The sequence below is a fragment of the Castor canadensis genome, chromosome X, assembly GCF_047511655.1.
Source record: "Castor canadensis chromosome X, mCasCan1.hap1v2, whole genome shotgun sequence".
Lineage (NCBI taxonomy): Eukaryota > Metazoa > Chordata > Mammalia > Rodentia > Castoridae > Castor > Castor canadensis.
The window spans coordinates 35,510,490-35,531,095 of record NC_133405.1 but is presented as its reverse complement, the minus strand read 5'-3'; the positions used below and the strand labels follow the sequence as shown (position 1 = coordinate 35,531,095).

At 44.8% G+C, this 20,606-nt stretch overlaps 1 protein-coding gene across 4 annotated transcripts in view; it reads right to left on the bottom strand.

Moving 5' to 3' along the window:
• The window catches only part of Septin6 (septin 6), a 67,498-nt gene that overhangs the window by 19,827 nt on the left and 27,065 nt on the right, over positions 1-20,606 (bottom strand). For all 4 annotated transcript variants that reach the window (XM_074063970.1, XM_074063973.1, XM_074063971.1 and 1 more), the window contains exons 4-6: positions 11,427-11,613; positions 8,730-8,891; positions 497-593 (exon numbers count right to left, since the gene is read on the bottom strand). In XM_074063970.1, the coding sequence (XP_073920071.1) occupies positions 497-593; positions 8,730-8,891; positions 11,427-11,613 (446 nt within the window). The remainder of the gene's footprint in view (positions 1-496; positions 594-8,729; positions 8,892-11,426; positions 11,614-20,606) is intronic.

Here is a 20,606-nt window from a genome sequence, read left to right as displayed (position 1 = left end):
CTTCTGTGATTTATTTAGCTCAACATTGTGTTCCTAAGATTCACTCATGGAGATGTAACAACTGTTCATTCATTTCACTATTATATGATATTTCATTATATGAACATTTCACAATTTATCCAGTCTATTTTTGTGGATATTGGGTTGTTTCTAATTATTTGTCATTACAAACAACACTATGGTGAACATTCCTGTACAGCTCCTGGTGCCTTTGGGCAAATATCCATGCTTTATGTGCAGTTCTTCCTGCCTTGCTGCAAGCCCATTTGTTTTTGTTTTAGAAGGGCTTTCTTCACTGAGACAAAGGGAGCTTGCTCACACCAGAGAGCCCAGACGTGGGGCCAGAGTTTGCCTGCTAGTGTCCCTATGGCTGTTTAAGACCCATGTTGAGGAAGCAGAGGCTGGGGACAAGCTAGGGAGTTGTCATACAGTGGCTGGCAACAAGCAGAGACAGGTAGGAGGGGCTCCCTGAGTGGTCTGTCTGTTGGAGACTCACCCTGCACTGTGCCCCAAGGGTACTGCCGCGCCTTCATCATCTTGTTACCTATCTTCAGTTCTTCTGTGCTGCCAATGACAGCAAACGGCAGGTGGGCCTGGAACAGAAGACAAACAAATGCTCAGAACTCCAGAGGAAAGGCAGCAAGCACAATATAACTAGTGCTCACTTACGGGCCCTCAGGCCCTTCCTCTGCAATGTCACTCCCAGCACCCAGAGACACTGAAAAAGCTCTTTTGTGGAGCCCAGCTAAGCCATGCAGAGATAAGAGGCTGAACCCCACCCTCTGCTGCTCAGAAAGTCATAATAGAAGATAACAATGCTATGGCCCAATGCATAGGAAAAAAGAAACTAAGCAGAATGATGAGCAGAAACATGGATTAGCAAGCTCTTCACTAGTCACACTTGCTAGAAGGGGAAGAGCCTTTGGAAGAGACAGAGGAAGGGCTGGGTGTGGACAGAGGCTAAGGGAGAATCCAGGGGGTGGGGATCAATCCCTTCTGAGCATGTGAGAACCCCAAAAACAGGTATACCCTGAAACCACACAGCTGACTGAGCTGTACCGTCCTTGTTCTCATCCTGTCCTCAAGTTCACAGGGACCTCTGGCATCTAGAGTGCAAGTCACCATGTCTGTCCCCGCATGACTACACTGGCTTCAGTTTTAGGTGCTGTAAGAGAAACAAAGAAGTAGAAGCCATACTGCCTCACTCTCTGGATCTTACAATGTTGTGGGGAAAGCCCAAATTATACACCTGAAATCAGAGAAGACAGTATGTGACCAAGGGCTCAAATGTAAACACTCCTTGAATGGCAGTGGCAAGGCAATGAGAGGAGCAGGGAGGATGCAGAGCAAGGCCTGGCCAGCCTAAAGGCTGTGTGCTCAGAGAAGAAAAGAGGGAACTTCCCCAATTGGCAGTGTGTGTGGAGGCCTGGAAACCTCTCAGGATGTCCTATTCCTTTTTTTTTTTTGAGACAGGGTCTTACTATGTAGCTCAGGTTGTCCTTGAATTCACCATGTAGCCCAGGTGTCCTTTGAACTCACAATTCTCCTGCCTCAGCCTCCCAAGTACTGGGATTACAGATGTACACCTCCCTGCCCAGCTCAGGTTACTCCATTCTACAAGAAGCTGGCCAGTTTACGAGTGCAGATTCACCACTAGCCAAATGGAACAGCTGAATAAATGTTGCTTACAAACCAGGTGAGCCCAGGTGGGGCTTTACCCAACAGGGCTTTACAGCCACAGGTAAGAAATTCATTGGAGTGAGCTTTCTTAACCAGCTCAGAGAAATGGACCAGTCTCAGACATTTTCACCCATTGGTTCACTGATCCAGTCTATAAATAAATATTTGCTGAGCTCCTACTGTGTGTTGGGCATTAAGAATACAGGGTTGACCCAGCAGCACAGCAACTAAGAGATAGCATAGATAAATGGGACCTCATAAAGCTAAAAAGCTTCTGTTCATCAAAATAAATGGTCTCTAAACTGAAGAGAAGAGTGGGAGAAAAGATTTGCCAACTATACATCAGACAAAGGACTGATAACCAGAATATATAGGGAACTTAAAAAACTAAATTCTCCCAAAACTAATGAACCAATAAAGAAATGGGCAAGTGAACTAAACAGAACTTTCTCAAAAGAAGAAATTCAAATGGCCAAAAAACAGATGAAAAAATGCTCACCATCTCTAGCAATAAAGGAAATGCAAATTAAAACCACGCTAAGATTCCACCTCACCCCTGTTAGAATAGCCATCATCAGCAACACCACCAACAACAGGTGTTGGCGAGGATGCAGGGAAAAAGGAACCCTCTTACACTGTTGGTGGGAATGTAGACTAGTACAACCACTCTGGAAAAAAATTTGGAGGCTACTTAAAAAGCTAGACATCGATCTACCATTTGATCCAGCAAAACCACTCTTGGGGATATACCCAAAAGACTGTGACACAGGTTACTCCAGAGGCACCTGCACACCCATGTTTATTGCGGCACTATTCACAATAGCCAAGTTATGGAAACAGCCAAGATGCCCCACCACTGACGAATGGATTAAGAAAATGTGGTATCTATACACAATGGAATTTTATGCAGCCATGAAGAAGAACGAAATGTTATCATTCGCTGGTAAATGGATGGAACTGGAGAACATCATTCTGAGTGAGGTTAGCCTGGCCCAAAAGACCAAAAATCGTATGTTCTCCCTCATATGTGGACATTAGATCAAGGGCAAACACAACAATGGGATTGGACTTTGAGCACATGATAAAAGCGAGAGCACACAAGGAAGGGGTGAGGATAGGTAAGACACCTAAAAAACTAGCTAGCATTTGTTGCCCTTAACGCAGAGAAACTAAAGCAGATACCTTAAAAGCAACTGAGGCCAATAGGAAAAGGGGACCAGGAACTAGAGAAAAGGTGAGATCAAAAAGAATTAACCTAGAAGGTAACACCCACGCACAGGAAATCAACGTGAGTCAATGCCCTGTACAGCTATCCTTATCTCAACCAGAAAAAACCCTTGTTCCTTCCTATTATTGCTTATACTCTCTCTACAACAAAATTAGAAATAAGGGCAAAATAGTTTCTGCTGGGTATTGAGGGGGTGGGCGGAGTGGGTGGTAAGGGAGGGGGTGGGGGCAGGGGGGAGAAATGAACCAAGCCTTGTATGCACATATGAATAATAAAAGAAAAAAAAAAGAATACGGGGTTGAGAATGCACAGAGTTTGCCCCTGGAATGTGCAGGGTGTCAGGGAGAAAGACATGCCCTCAATGATAACAGGTCAGGTTGGACACAGAGGTTCAAGGGCTGGAGGAACCCAAATGGGAGAGTTACCGATTTCATGGGAAGTCAAAAGAGGCACCACAGAGTAGGTAGTAGCAAATGAACAAGCAATGTTAGCAGCTACATGCCAGGTGCTTGACATTGCATTGCTTCACTGAATATTTTTTGCACATTTTATTAGTACATAATAATTTTAAAATGTGGGGCATTTCCTTGTGATATTTTCATTCATGCATATTAATATACTTTGACCATATTCACCCCATCTCATTGAATCTTTATAATACTCTATGTTAGGAATTCTATAACATCCCTATTTTATAGTATATGTGCTGCTGAAGTGAACACCATAGTTCCATTTTATAGATGAGGAAATTGAGACCCAAAAGGATTAAGTGACTTGCCAGAAGGCACACAGTAGTAAGGGCAGAGCTAGATTTGGAATCCAGGTCTGATTTCCAAGCCCACCAGTTACTGTTTAAGCAGTAGATGAAGTGAGTACTCTATTTTCTTTCTTTTTTTTGGCTGGTACTGGGGTTTGAACTCAGGGCCTTGCACTTGCTAGGCAGGCGCTCTACCACTTGAGCCAAGACTCTAGCCCAAGGTGAGTACTCTAATCCCTGGGGGGAAGTGGATATGCAAATCAGATTGTAAGAGGAAGTTTGAGTCTGGGAAACCCAGCCAATCTGTTGCTTGCTGCTTTAATCGGCATGATGATCTCACAGCCAATCCTTCTTTTCTATTCATTTTAGCTCTGGACCCCAAGAATGTTCTTCAGAGCAGAAAAACACAGGAACTCAGAACCAGGACATCCATGGATCCCCCAAGGTGTTTGGCCAGCAGCTAAAATCACTCTTCCTTCACACTCTCTCAGCTGCCCATCTCAGGTACTCCCCAGCCCTCCCTTCCCACTGCACAGCCTGTCCCCGAAATAGGGGCCCAACCCAGAAAGATATGGATGTGAAAGGTGGGTGTGGCTGGAGGTGGGAAATGCCTCTTCACTCTTAGTAAGAAATGATCAACAGGGCAATTGGGCATGTGACACATGGGGCACTGGGAGCATTGACTTCCTGAAAATACTGCCCAGGGCCCTAAGCATCTCCAACCTGTGCCACCTGGCTTTGCAGCAGGTCATCTGGGCACATTTCCGACTCAGGGACCTAAAAATTTCAAGAGCATCAAATCCATCCCCAAACACTTTCTGGGAAAATGTTTCCCCTGCAGAAACCCCAAAGCTTCAGCCACATGACACAAAAGAGCCAAAGAGAGGCAACTGCACAGGGCTAGACTGAGGGAGGAGGTGAGAAAGAGAAAGTGTGTTGTATCATCTGCTTTCATCCTGGGCTCTCAGCTCTAAGTGATGGGGGAGGAAGGTGTGTGAAGTGGGAGGCACTTCCCTGGGCTCAAGAAAGGAGAAAAAAAAACACAAGAAGAAAATGAAGACATAAGAAATGTCTGTCGTCCCTTGGGCTTGTTATTTTTATCACTTAGAGACAGAATGACATGGTCACTTGCTTCCCCTCTTCCTCAAACTGCTGTCATCTGATGCCTCTAGCTCCCTCCTTGCTCTCAAACACACAGCCCCCACCAAAATGAACTCCAAGGACTCCCAAGACCTCCCACGGTAGGGCCCACTCCTTTGCAACTGGCATCAACATGGGTTCTGGTAATTCTATGCAAGCAGATCGCTTCCGAGGCTCCTCACAGCAGCCTTATATGGCCATGAATATAAACTTCATTCATGACTGGAGGAAACTAGGATACAGAGAGGTTAAATGAGTCCATCGGGTCCCAAGCTCCCATGCCCAGCTCTTTCCAGGAAGAGGCTACCACACTTTGACTGCCAGCCTCCCCCAGCCACCCAAGGTGCCTTGTGTTCTGCGTTCTAGCTAAATAGCATCTGCTGGAAGTCAGCTAACCATGACAGGCAGAAAATCATGGGAACCAGGCTCTGAGCCACTGCCCTGCTGCTCTTGAGAGACACATGGCTATGAAAACCAGAATGGAGTCAAGTAGGGCATCGGTAAGATAATTCCTCAACCACACTCCCAGGTCCTATCCCACATCTGAGGCCAGACTTTCTCCCTATTTTTTTCAGGTCCCTGTAGGAGACTGACATGTGACATTTTGTACGGGTGGCCCCAGGGAGGAGACTCTAATAGCTTTGAGGCATTGCTGCTGCTCCCACATGATGGATAGGCTCCTAAGAGGAGCCTTTGTAACTCTCATCCAGACCTCTGATGAGGTGCCCCCAAATGTTCTATCGTCTAGCCACAAAGAGCTCCCACAACAGATACACTCAAGCCTCTCCCTAGGAGTCTGTTTCCAGATTCACTACCTTAGTCTGTATTGTGTTGCTACAACAAAATACCTGAGGCCGGGCAATTTATAAAGGACAGAAATTGGTTTTTCAGTTCTGGAGGCCAGAAGTCCATGATCAAGGCACTGGCAGGTTTGGTTGTCTGATGAGGGCCTTCTTGTTGCATCCTCACATGGCAGAAAGTAGAAGGGCAAGTTAGCTGAATGCTGCATGAAGCCTATTATAAAGGGTCTTAATCCCATAGTGGACAGTTGTAGGACTGGTTATATTTGCCCCTATTTCAGGTTGAACAAGACCAGTGCCTAATTTGCTCAAGTCAACAATTAGTGATTCCCACAAAAGTCCATGTGAACAATGGAAACACCATTGCTATTGCAGGGGAAGGATGGGCTTGTACCTGTGGACCTTCCTGTGACCCAATTCACCAGCCGTGTGCTCTCCCTGGGCCCAAACATGAAGGCCTTTGTGAGAACCAAACCCAGTACCTCACAAATGGCCATCCAACTGAGCTTACTCAATGGGGCCTATTCCTTGGTCCTTGGCCATGGTTTGGGCCAATTAAAGAATATTAAATTTAAATAACATAGCAATTTAGAATTGAAGTCTACAACCTGGAAATCAGAGAGCATGGGTTGAAAGTAGCATGCAACAAGATCTTGCTCTCCCTTTTCTTATTCCCTCAATCTGAAAGGTTTTCCAGAGCCACCTACAAGCCAAGGGGGAGGCTGAGACCTCTTACTCTTATGACTATCTATGAAAATCCCTAGTGGGGAGTGACAGGAAGGCTGTCACTGCCTGCTTAGGTAAGGGGTTTCTTCTACTTCTTCCAATCCCGTTCCCATGACAATTGGGTGGAGGGGCTGAGGCTATGAGGCTGGAGTCAAGATTCCAAACTAAAAGGCCAGCACCCATTCCCCCTAGCACCCAAGCTCAGAACTCTTTTTTTTTTCATTTTTCTTTTATTCATATGTGCATACAAGGCTTGGTTCATTTCTCCCGCTCAGAACTCTTATGATTCAGTTTCATACACCATAGTCTGTTTGAAGACTCAAGACTTTGGACACAGTTTTTCTGTTATGGTGGCAGGTAGCCAAGCAATTCCGTGCACGTATGTTATACCAGTGACTCCTCCCCCTCTCCCCCCATTACAGTATATATGACAAACAGGATTCCCACTCAGCCCCTCCCACAGGCATGTGCAATTCCAGGTGCACTAGCTGAGAGGTCACCCTCTCCTTCCCACTCAAAAGAACATGGTGAAATGCAAGTGAGTGGTGAGTGATGCTAGTATAGGGAGAATCCTGAATCCACTGAAATTTAGCTTGTTTTCCTTCCTTTCTTTATGCTTTTTTTCCTTTCTTCTTTTCTTGATAGGGTCTTGCTATGTAGTGTAGGCTGGGCTCAAAGTCACAATCCTGCCTCAGCCTTCCAAGTGTTGGGATTATAGGTGTATACCACCATGCCTGGCTTGGAATTTAGTTTTTTGAAGTGAAACACTGGCAAACTTTGGACAGTTATGAGTAACAAAGGACCTATGACCTCTTGACAGCCATAATAGTATGATGGAGAACTTCTGCTATATAGCATGGGAAGTTTCCAACTTTGAGGTTAAACCTGCCCAGGGCTCCAGCCTGATCTGAGCTGAGAACAGAGTCCAGAATAACTGTTACTCCTAATCCACAATGCAGTGAGATGTAGTTTGGTGTGGTCACCTTGAGATTGCTGAGAAATCACAGTTCCTATTTGTTCCTAACAAAGCAAACCACAAGGCTGAGAGCTACTTGGTGACTTAGGGAATCAGAATTTGGAAGATATCTATGAGGACTGATGTCCTGAAGTGACTAGATGCTTCCATACACCAGTACCAGTGCCACCCAGATAACCCTTCTCTATGGGCTCCCATTTTTCTGTAGGTAAGGTTGCACTTTCAGGTTTTCTCATCATAACAGAACCTAGTTTCCATCAAAACGCCCTGACTGCTGGACAAACAAGCACTAATCTTTTTATTTTTTTCCCATGCCCACAGTAGGACACAGAGGACATAAATCTACCTAGCACAATCCACATAGCTTTACCCTTGAGCCAGATTTGTCAAAAATGATGTGGGACTTCTAATAACAAACCTATCTTAGGCATACTGATGGGCAGGAAGTCAGGCAAGACAATGACTTGCTGCCCTGCCATGCTAATTTGTTGGCCAATTCATAGGAGGTGGCAGCCAATGCTGTAATGATAACTTAGAAGGCAACGGCAGCAGGAAAGTTTTCTAAAAATGGCTTTCATTACAAGGCTTTCCTGAGTTTGGCTATCCCCAGGCATTATGTCATTAGGAAAATCTGATGCCTCTAATAGAGTAAAAGAAATCTGTTTCTGAAGCAGAGGCTTTCTGAAAGCTATTAGCTGTCTCCTTGAAATCACAACATTGAAGCTTTCACAGCAACAGCATCAACACATTATAAAGAAGCATGAGGAGATGTTTGACTCTCTGCCTTCTTTATTACTCACTCCTTTAGTAGGGGGTGTGGGGGAGGAGGAAAAGAGGACTCTTTTTTTTTATTCATTCACACTTAATAAAGCAAAGCATAACCCTCGTATTTAAAAGTAACATCTCTCTAGTCATCAGCAAAATTGGAGGCTATACATGGTTGTTCCTCTGGAGGGAGAGGGCTTGCTGATCTGAGGACAGATTATCTCTGAGTCTCAGAAGCCAGCCAACTTTTTCAGTCTTTCTGTCTTTTGATACATCCATTGTTCTGGCTTTGTTTGGATCAGAGACAAGGACTGACTGCCTTTTTCTGCATTCTGGGAGCTGTCTGGCCTAGACCAGGGCAGCTTCAAGGAGATGAGTGGAAGGACAGGTCTGAATTCCCTGCTCCGTACTCCACCTGCAGTCAGCCTTTCCCTTCCCCTTGGTTACTGATCTCTACATCTCTGAGGTTTCACAGTGGCCATCGCTGGAGAGAGGACTGTTTTGGTTCTGGATTCTCTCTCACCAACACTTGAGACTCAGGTAATCAAGAGTCGGCCATACTAAGAGGGCTGGTGAAGGCACTTTATTTCTATTTTATAAAATAAGAATAATAGAGAGCAAATGACCAGACAGTTGACCCCCTGTACACCTACTCACGTTCATGGTTCCGTTGATCTCTGCCACTGACTCATCGTCTGTAGGGAATTGATAGATCTGGACTCCGTTGCTGACAAGTTCGCTGGTGATTTTGATTTTGAACTTTGTTAACTCGCTCTTAGAAATGGCATCTGATTTGGCAATGATGGGGATGATGTTCACCTAGGGAAAGGAGGAGCAAAGTGGGATCACCTTTGGTAATCAACAACTGATAGCAGCAGGACCTGGGACTTCCACCAGCTACCAGATCAGCTGGTGTCACTTTTGGCCAAGTCCCTATAGGTACACTATAAACATTTGTTAACGGGCAGCTCAACCCCTTGGTGTAGGACTGACCACCTCTGTAGCCAAACAACAATATACTAAACAATAATGAGTATTTACTATCTGTTGGGCACTAAAGTAAGTACATTGCACAGATTAACACAATTAATCCTGGCAACAACCCTCCAAAGAGCTATTATTACTATTATTTTACCAAAGAAAATTGAACCACAAAGAGGTAACTTGTCCAAGGCCACGGGATAGCTAAGTAGCAGAACTAAGATTCAAATCCAAGTTTAGCCTTATTCCTAAATCCACAATCTTAACCAGGAGCTTTCTACCAGTTCTGATCCAAGTTGATGAGCTGTGTGGTATGTTGCTATCAAGGTCACTGCTGAGGTGATTCAAAGCAGAAAGATGACAGCTAGGAATCTGTGGTTGACAAGGGGAGAGGTGGCCGCTCCGTGCTAACAGTAATTGTTCCAGTCTAGGCTAGCCCTGGCAACCTGTGATATGGACCCACATGGGAGGTGGCAGGGAAGGGAGGCAGAATCAGTACTCAGCAATTAAGCATGCCTAGCTCTCTTGCTGGCAGCAGCCCAGTTGGGTGGCAATTTCCTGTTATCAGTTTGACCTGAGAGGGTTACACTATTTGAATCCCATGATTTGTTTCCAGGTAACGAAAGCTGGTATAAATTCTCAATTTCAGACAGCAGGAGAAAGTCCTAATGCCACCCCAAAGCTCAACCCACCTGAATGAACCCTGATGCTTGGAATCTCTCCAAGACAGGACAAGGCTTTTACTGCCAATAGTAAGGAAACTTCACCTGAGCATGGCTTTGGGAGAGCACACCTAAACTCAGATCCCCATGGAAGGCATAGTTGTTGCTGCCAGCAGATCCCAGTGGGGTGGCACAAGTGGTGCTAAGGCCCTGGGAAAGGGAGCTCTAGGAGCTCTGGACTTGGAAAAGAAAGTCCTGTCTCCTTTGCACTTTGGCTTAGGAATACCTCTAAAGACTTATGCGAAACAGAGTTTCAGGTGCTGGGTCAGAGAAAGTCTGGATCTTGGAGGCACCTACCTTGAAGTCTTTGGGGGATGAGATGTCAAAGCCCTTGCCAAGGTGGAACAGCAGGCAGAACCAATTCTCCCTGTCGCTTTTTGACAAAGTCCCCATTGGCACACTATATAAACATATGTCAAAAGCTGCTTACTTAATGCAGCCCACCCACCAGGCCGCCAGCCACATGGCTCACTGCTGCCCTATACAAGGGCATGCTGGGCATGGAGACATTTCAAAAGCAGTGTGTTATTCATGAACAGTGAGCTCATTGCTGCAAAAAATGGAAAAATTGCTCCTATTCTGATTATAGCTGACATTTAATTTTATAGTGAAAATGCTACCAAATGACTGAATATAAATTAGGGTTTTGTAAAACAAAATACCTTGCAACTAGAGAGAGCTAGGTCCAAATTCCAGACCCATTATAAATTGTCTGACCTTGAGCAATCTATTTGCCTCTCTGTACCTCAGTTTTCTCATGTGTAAAATGGGAATGATAGTACTCATCACACTGGATTACTGGAAGGATGAAGTAAAATAACATTGCAGTGCCTGGCACATGCTAAATGTTAGGGGAGAAGGAGCTAGTAATTAAGCTTTTAAAAGAATCTTAATGGTCAATTTGTTTGTATACCAAAGAATCCTTTAACACAAAGAATCATTGCCTAATTTTATTTATGGTGTGGGACTTGCATTTTTCAGTTTCTGCGAAAAGCAGGAAATGCCTGCTTTCCCCAACCATCTTTTTCAGGCATGAAGACAATATAACATAGAGTCACAGATCTGGGTTCAAATCTAAACTCTACCACTAGCTACATGACAACAGGCAAGTCACAACCTCTAATAATCTCAGCTTCCTCTTCTGTAAAATGGGGTAACAACACTGTTGACCTCACAATGTTGTGAGGAGTAGGTGAGATGCTCCAGGAAGTACTCAGTTCAGTCATGGCACATAACAAGGGCTTAAGAAATGTTACAAAGTCATGCTTGCGTATGACTTTGCGTATGACATGCCAGTTAATATTAGGACAAAGAAAAACACCTTTCCATCACTAAAGAGTGTGCCTCTACATATGGACAACCATCTTGCTTGTATATATCCTTATTTCCAAGAAGGCTCAGTGCAGAAAAACAGCACAGGGCAAACCCATCCCCAGTGCTGGGAAACCAGATGACAAAGCACGTAACCCCGGAGCTGGATCAATAAGATCAACTTTATGGAGTGACAGGGGAAGATGAGATGCCATGAAAACCTCTTCTGGAGTCTGGTATCTACTATGTACAAGAGGTCAGTATGAGTGAGTCCAGCTCACCCAGCCTCCCAGCCACTCCCTGCTCGAGCCTCCTCCCCAGCCCTCACCCCACCTCATACCTTGCTGTCCAGCTTCTTCATCGTCACTAGGTCCAAAGACTTCAGCGAATGACCTGTGGGGGCGATGAAGTACAAGCAGGCGTGAATTCGGGAGTCGTGGTAGGTGTGCAACACTCTCCGGATCTTCAGTTCTTCCTGCAGGTAGGCCTCAAATTGTGCATCGATGAATTCCACGATGGGTTTGTAGCTAGAGTGGAGAATAGAGAAATGGTTGCACTCCATCCAAAACTTGGACTTTGACACAGTCCCTTTTAGAAATGTAAAGTGCCTTCTTGAATCAGACTCTCTCTCATCCTGTTGGACTCCTCTATCCCCCCTCAGTGGGCTTCCAATCCTGTTAGCCTGGCTACATTCTCAGTTTCCACATGAGCCCAGTTTATACCCACCTGTATACCTTCACTCTGGAATGCCCATTTCTCTCTCCTCATCCCAACCCTGCTCTCCCACACTTCAGGGCTGTTTTAAGGCCTACCTCCTGCCTATAGCCTTCCCCCCTTAATTCAAAAACCCCTTCTGTGACCCAGGAGCATAAAAAATGTGATGTTGGATTGCTTGCTGTTGCTTCACAAGGACTGGTGTCGGCTCAGATGGACTGTGTCCTCCTGAAAGGCACGGGCCCTCAGACAATCTGTGCTTAGGCTCATTTCCTTCCCTGATCAGCCCCTGCCAGTTTCCTGCATCTCCCACTACCATGTCTAGGCTGCAAGCTGGGTACACGAGTCCTTTCCTTGGCCCATCCTGTGAAATCTTGCTGAGTTGAGTGGAGCCCTCCACTCAGTTCCCCCAAGGTCCACATATTTTTGTGGTTCTCATTTCCTCCAATGCTTCTTTATTATTATTTTTTTCTTTTGGAGGTGATAGGCTTTGAACCCAGGACCTTGCCCTTACTAGGCAAGAGCACCCAGCCCCTATTTTTTTTTCCTTTGGTAATACTGGGGTTTGAACTCAGGGCCTCACACTTGCTAGGCAGGTTCTCTATCACTTGAGCCATTCCTTCAGCCTATTATTTTGTGTGTGTGGGTTATTCCCGGGCTGGCCTCGAACTGCAATCCTCCTGATCTCTGCCTCCTGAATAGCTAGGATTACAGGCGAGAGCCACCAGCATCCGGTTTTTTTTTTTTTTGAGACAGGGTCTCACTATGTAACCAAGGCTGCTCTCAAACTTGCCATCCTCCTTTGCCACCACGCCTAGTTCATCAAACCTTCTTAAACAATAGTCAGCCCTCTTCTCCTCCCAATCCTAAGCCTCCCTGGGAAACCTCCCTCTTTCCTGCCCTGGTCCCTGACCAGGACATCCCTGCCACCCCTACATACAGTGCCTTTCTGCTCTAAGTAGGTCAGCTCAGCTTCATCCCTGCCTGTGCTCTCATCTTCCAGTCTGTATGCTGCCTCTTCATTGGAGGGGCTGCTTTCCTTCAGGGAAGAAGAGTTTTGTTCCCTGGCCCCAGGGTAGGGAATTTTCAGATACCACTGCTAGAATGGAACATGATCAAAGAAGGAGCTGGGCCCAACGAATGCCTCCCACCTGCAGCAGCCCCCAACCTGATCCGTTTTGAAAGAGCCCCCTAGTTGAGAAGAGAAAACAGCATTTAAAAAAATCACAACATCCTAGATTCTGAGAGCTACACACAGAGAAGAGATCCAGGTGCATGCAGGGTGTCTCTGGAGCCCCAAAGAAAAACCTAAAAATATAGTCCTTTCTTCCTTCCTTTGATCCCTGAGCCATCACTGTTCTGAAGGGTAATAGCATCAAAGGGTTGCTTGATGGCAAAGATCCTTAGAAGGTTCCTGAAGAATTCAGACTGAAGACTGAGGGTGGGGATGCATCCCCTAGGCTCATCTAATTTGAGGGGGGTTGGCCAGTTTGAATGATCTGCTTATGGCACTGTTTCATTTTTTTCTTCATGTTTTTGCTTTGCAAAAAGGAACACAGCGGGGAAAAAGAGGGTTTTTTTCTTAGCTTTTTCCCCTTAAACCTCCAGTGATACCCATGCTCATCTTAACTGCTACTGCCTCTGGCTCTGGCTCTCAGAGTCTCTGAAAAGGTGCACGGATCAGACCAGTCAAACCAGCCAATCAGACACTAGGGTTTGGTTTAGAGGAATCTGAAATGGGTGACTCATCTTTGTCATAGTTTCTTTGTATCCCCAGTGTCTGGCCTGCTGTCTGGAATACAATAAGGGTTCTACCTACTACCCTGCTTCCCTCCCCTCCCTGTGGCTGACTGTCCCACAGTGGCCATCTCTGCCTCCTCTGCTGTGCTCACTGGACTCCACTCCATGACAAACAAAATCCTTACTCCCATAGAACCTCCTCACCAACTCGTTCTTCCTCTAGGGGATACCTGGGTGTCCTTCAAAGATGCTGCTTTTCTCATGGCCTTCTCAGCTGGACCTTTCTACATGTTCCTCACTCAAGTTCCACGGACAACTTCAGAGGACAGCTTCTCCTAGCTCTTTATTCCCTGGCTTACTACAGTCTCTTCCCATCTCCAGCAAAAAACAGCTCCAAAAGACTCTAACCTTGCTCATCACTACAGTTAATCTTTTCCCTTTTAAAACAGGTGTTTTGCCAGACATAATGGCACATTCCTATAATCCCAGCCTGGGCTAGTAGAGAGACTGTCTCAAAAAAAAAGGATGGGTATTCTTAACCTGAGGTCCATGGACCTCCAAGGGGCCCGTGGAGAGAATTCAGAGAACCCATGAACTTGGACAGGAAAAAAAAGTGCACTTTTGTCACTAATCCCTGGCTAAAGTTTAGCAGTTTGGTTACAAATGGAGATAGCAACCTATAGAAATGATTCAGCATCTGTGATTTCACACCCACTAGAAATCACTGAGATTTTCTCTTTCCCAGCCAGTGGTTCCAAATATCTAAAAATAGCATTTATGCTCATCCTAACTTCTCAGTTATAATAATTATTAAGCCTACAAATAGATACTGTTATTTCAGGAATTGGCAGAAAAGCACAAAAACAACTAAACCGAGTTTTTAAATAGTTTTGGTAACTGTATTGGTACATTTTAGGCACTCAAAACTGTTATTTTGAGAATGAGCCCACGGGCTATACTAGATTAGTAAAGGGGTCAATGGCACAAAAGAACCTCCACTCTATTTAGACAGTGCTTCATTTCAGACGGTGACATGCACTATGAAGACACTACAATAGGATAGTAGAATGGAAAGTGACTGGGGACTAGGCACTTGAGATACAGCGATTGGCTAGCAGAGTGGCTCAAGTGCTAACTCGCCTGCCTAGCAAGCTTGAGGTCCTGAGTTCAACCCCCCAAGATTGTGTGTGTGTGTGTGTGTATATATATATATATTTGTACATATATATATACACACATACATACATATACATATATACATGTACACATATATATGTATATATACAGTGATCCTGGAAGGCTTCTCTGAGGATGTGATATTTGAACCGCAAGGATGAGAACAAGAGAGCTGTGGAGAGATCTAGAAGAGCGTTCTACACAGCCAGGAATGATAAATATAAAAATGATTCTGAGGCAGAAAGCAGCTTGACAAGTTTAGCAATAGGAAGAAGGCCAGTGAACTGAGATTTAGTGAACGAAGAAGGAATAATAAACTATTCACAATAGCCAAAAGGTGGAAACAGTGCAAATGATGGCTGGATAAAGAAAATGTGGATTATCCATTCAATGCAATCTCTTGCACTTGGTAGGCAGACGCTCTACCACTTGAGCCATTCCACCAGTCCCAGCGCTTGGTTTTTTGAGACGTGGTCTTGTTATGCAGCCCAGGCTGGCCTCAACTTGGGATCCTCATGCCTCCCCCAAATGCAAGATTACAAGTGTGTTCCACCAGGCCCAGCTTGGTTTGGATCTTAAATGACCCTCCACAAAGACCAATATGCTAAAGACTTGGTCTCCAGCCTGTGCTGTGCTGCTACTGGGATGTGGTAGAAACAATGGAAGTAGAACCTAGTGGAAGGAAGTTAGGTCATGGTGGGACCTCTCGCCTGTCTCTCTCTCTCTCTCTCTCTCTCTCTCTCTCTCTCTCTCTCTCTCCCTCTCCTTCCCGGAAGTCACCATGAAGTGAGCAGCTTTGTTCCACCATACACTCCCCCACCATATTCCCTCCCTCACCACAGGCCCAATTCAACAGACCCGACCCAACAGACCATGGACTGAAAGTGTGAACCAAAATTAACTTTTTCTCCTTTTAAGTTGATGTTTTTTTTGTCACATTGGTGGAAAGCTGACTGATAAAATATTATGGAAAAATAATTCTACCCCTCAATAAGCATTTTTCAATTGTCATCTTTCTTGATAATGTTGACCCATCCTTTCCTGAAACACTGTCCCCATCATCTCTTACCTCTATAACTGTTCTCACTTGCCTTAGCTAAATTCTTGGCCCATCTCTGAGATTGCATCCCGACTATCTCTGTTGTCATTCCATACATTACACGTGCGCTGTCCCTGCATGGTCTCGCTCGCTCCCATGTTATTGCCACCTTCTTATCACACTTTCTGGACACCTGGAAGCCATGTTAGTCTCCTTCCTCTCCCTTGTGCCAGTCTTCTCAGCAAACAGAGCCATCAGTGACCAGCCTTCTGGAAACCCACAAGGCCCAGCTACAGATGCTATACTTAAACATAACCAAAATCAAGATACCCCAGGGTCAGGTCTAGTGAGACAATGCTGAAAGTGATAATAGCAATTTGCCCTGTCACCATCTTCCAGTCACATCTTCTTTCCTCTGCATGCATCTCTACTTTGTGCTGTCTGCCTTGGACCCATCCTGCTGGAGTCCTCCTTCCAAACACTCCTGTGTCATCTGCCTCTTCACCCTGACCAAAACCTAACCCTCCCCTGGGGACAACTGAGCCAGCTGCCATTGCCATGTAGGCTTCTCATTCTCCCACAACCTGTGCATCTTGAGGTCAGGTGTGGAGGGCAGGCACGTAGTTCCTTCTGGCCCCATTAGACTATTACTCTCCCACCTTCACTGGAGACCAGTTCCATCTTCCTCCAGTGTCACCTGGCTCACTCTTTCTTCCCATTCTGGTGACTTCAGTGTGTCTGCAAACAACCCATCAATGTTCAGCCTCTTTTTTTTTTTTTATTTTGGTACTCGGGTTTGAACTCAGAGCCTCCTGCTTGCTAGGCAAGCACTCTACCACTTGAGCCATGCCTCCAGTTCTTTTGCTTTAATTACTTTTCAGATAAGGTCTCATGCTTTTTTCTCAGATTAACTAGCCTCAGACAGCAAATACTCCTACCTATGTTGCGATATAGCTGGGATTACAGAAGTGTACACCACACTCCAGCTTGCTCTCTGAGATACAGTCCCACTAACTTTTTTTTTTTTTTTTTTTTTTTGCTAAAGCTGGCGTTGAACCATGATCTTCCTATCCCTGTCCCCCAAGCAGTTGGGATAACAGATTTGAGTTACTATACCCATCATTCAGCCTTTTTACTCCTTGATTGCCTCAAGTTTGCAACCTTCATCTCCCTTCACTTCAGCCACCTCCCCGCCTGGTCATTAGCCAGACCAGCTCCCTCTAACATCCAATTCTCTGACCACAAGCACATATCTTTCCAGCTTTTTTACATCTTCCATCCTTCTAAACCTGACCTTTCACCTTACGGAGTCTTCTAGAACCTCACTCCTTCCATTACCTTGCCCAAGCTGCATCCCATGATTGCTCACCTGAACCACCATTTATTTATTTATTTATTTGGGGGTGGGGGGTGCGGTCCTTGCTATGTTGCCTGAGCTGGCCTCTAACTCCTGGGTTTAAGCAATCCTCCTGCCTCAGTCTTCCAGTAGCCAGCACTACAGGTGCATGCCACAGTGCCCGGCTATAAACCACTCTTTTATCAACAACCTTGATCTCTACTCCTGCCCTGTCCTTCCACTCTCCTTGCCAGATCCTGGATAAATTTCAGGATCTGCTTTCTCTGCCCCTACACCATTGCTGCTGAAGTTGGTTAGAAACAAGCACAAAACTCCAGATCTTGACACCCTTGTATGAGCATCCAGAACAAGGCGAAAATCCTTTTACTCGGCCTGGATTGACTCCCTTCCCATTGGCCTCAATGACTATTCCAAACTCTCACCTATTTCCTCAAGTTCCAAAATTATCCGTGACCCCTGCCCTCTTACAAGATGCTCTGTCCGGCTATTTGACCAACAAACTTGAGGCCACCAGGGTCACACTGACTCACCTTCCACTTCACTCCCTATCCTCTAAAAATGAACCCACCCTTCCGTTTCCTTGTAGTGTCTGAGGATGAAGCCTCTCTCATCATCCCTGTCCCTTTCAGGCTCTTTGGAATCCGTGCACCATCTGCCATATCCTTACTTCCTACTGACCTCTTCCTCTCAACCTATAAGCATGCTTAAGCCTTCCCTTGTCTCAAGAGAACCTTTCTCAAGCCAGTCCTCTCTAGCCATCCATTTCTTCCTATCCACTTCCCTGTGCCTTTCCTTCCTCGCACAGGGGCTGGCACGTAACAGGTGCCCAATAAATATTAAAGGAGTGTGTGGAGATTTCCTAAAAGAATCATCTACTCAATTTAAAAAAAATTCTAATTCACTCCTCAACACACTGTAGACTGTTTTCTATCCATACCAGTATCCCAGCTAACATTTCCAGTGAATACTTCTGGTATTTTGAGATAAAAATGTAAAGGTATTCTCTTAGCCGGGTGCCAGTAGCTAGTGCCTATAATCCTAGCTACTTGGGATGCTGAGATAAGGAGGATCCTACTTTGAGGCCAGCCCAGGGAAAATAGCTCTCAAGAACTCATCTCCAAAATAACCAGAACAAAATGGACTAGAGGTGTGGCTCAAGTGGTACAGCACCTGCTTTGCAAGAGCCAAGTCCTGAGTTAGAACCCCAGTTTCACCAAAAAAAAGTATTCTTTTAATTTTTTTCCCACCAATGTGTATTTCATTCATTCATCCATCCAACAAATACATACCGAATACTAACCATATGCTGGTTAGTTAACTGGTATTCATCCTACAAGATTTCAAGACCTAGTTCAGCCTTTCCTGAACACCTGTTGTCTCCTGTCAGCAACCTCCACCCAAAGCTCCCACCACCAACACTTGGTCGATTGCTACCCTTCCTGTTTCTACCTCACCCTCACCTCTGTTACACTCACTGCATTAAGCAGAGTATGTATATATATTTGTCCCTTCCAGTAAGCCATAGCTCTTTAACTAAAGACTGTGCCTCACACTGTACCTGGCACATAGTAGACATTTAATAGTTGATAAACTGACTCCCCCATACCAACTTGGTTACTATGTCCCATGGTCAAGCTGCCCCCTCCTCTTTCTTCTCAAAGCTTCTGTTCTTTAAGATTTCATCATCTGCTCCATCCTCAGTCCGCCTCTGGCCTCTTGTCTCCTTTTACTGCCTTATCTCTTTTCCCCAGCTCAGACAGCAGGGTAGAAGTTGGTGAGCAGGTGCTCAGGAAAGGCTGAGCTAAGCCTTGAACTCTTGCAGGATGAGTATACAGTGGGTGTTTGATATGTATCTGTTGAACTTTTTCATGGTACTGGGCTGTGAACTCGGGGCCTCACGTTTGCTAGGCAGGTGCTCTACCACTTAAGCCACACCACCAGCCCATTTTTTGTGTTGGGTATTTTCTTTTTTCCTCTCCTAGTGTTTCTTGTTTTTATTTTGAGTGGGAGGGAGGAGGAAGGAGGGAATAACAGGGTGCGCGAAAAGGCTGAGAACAGGTGACCTGTTGTAATTTCTCTCAAGCAGAAAGTACTGTCAACTGATGGCAGGTTCACCCGAAGGGCACATCTTACATTTGTAACAGCATCCAGGACTGTTCTTTTGAAAGGGTCTCACGACTCTGGGCTGGCTTTGAACCGTGATACTCCTGACCTCTGCCTCCTGAATAGCTAGGATTATAGGCGTGAGCCACTGGCGGCCAGCCCTTTTAATTTATTTTTAATTATGCAAGCAATACATATATACCTTCTCTCTACCTTAGAGGTAATCACTATTTTCAGTCTAGATTATCCTTCTAGACCTTTTCTACGTATTTACATACAGAAATATTGGAGGGAGGGGGGAAGACTTACACAAATGCCATCATGATCTGTGTGTCATTCTGCAACTTCTTTCCTTCACATAACATGACCTCGAGTTCTATCCATGTTAGTACATATGGACCTATCTCGTTCTTTTGTTGTCTTTTTTTTTTTTCTATTTCTTGTTTTTGGTTTTTCAAGAGGATCTCATTATGTAGCCCAGGTTGCCCTCAAACTTGTGATCCTCCTGCCTCAGCCTCCTGAATGGTGAGATTACAGGCTGGAGCCCCCACACCTGGCTATCTCATTCTTTAAAACAATTAAATAGAATCCTGTGGTATGGTTGTACCACAATTCATTTAACTGCTCTACGGAACTAGAGAACTATTTGCCGGCCTGGCCTGGAACCTCGATCCTCCTGATCTCAGCTTCCCGGGTAGCTAGTATTACAGGCATGAGCCACTGTACCCGGTAGTTTTTTAAATCTGATAGTCAGTGCCGCAGTGCACAGCCTTTTTGTATGCTTCTCGTGAACATGTGCAATTGTTTCTCTAGGCTGTGTACTTAAAAGTGGAACTGCTAGGTCATAAATTATTCACACTTAAAATTTTTATAGATGCTGCCAAATTTTCCCTCTAAAAAATCTGTATCAGTTTCCACTCCCACTGACATGAATGAAATTACCTCGTGTTAGTGTATATTATACCATCTTTTACTTTTGCAAATCTGATGGCTAAAAAATACTTCATTGTTTCCTTTTTCATTTCCCTAATCACTGGGGAAATGGAATGAACATCATTTCCTATGTTAATTGGCTATTTATATTTCTCTTTCTGTCAATCACCTGTTTATTTTTCATGGGATTATAGTGGCAAATAGGAAATATTTTGCCTTGGCTGTAGCTTTACCATTTTTATGGTATCTTTTGATATGTAAAATTATTCTTATTTTATTTTAGTTTTTCTTTTATTCGTATGTGCATACGTATTTTAATGAATATAAATCAGTCAGTATTTTCTTCTAAGACTTTTGGATTTTGTGTCCTGACTAGAAAAGCCTTCTCTACCCCCAAAGTTATAAAAATATTCCCTGACATTTTCTCCTTGTATTTTTAGAGTTTGTTTTTAGTCCAA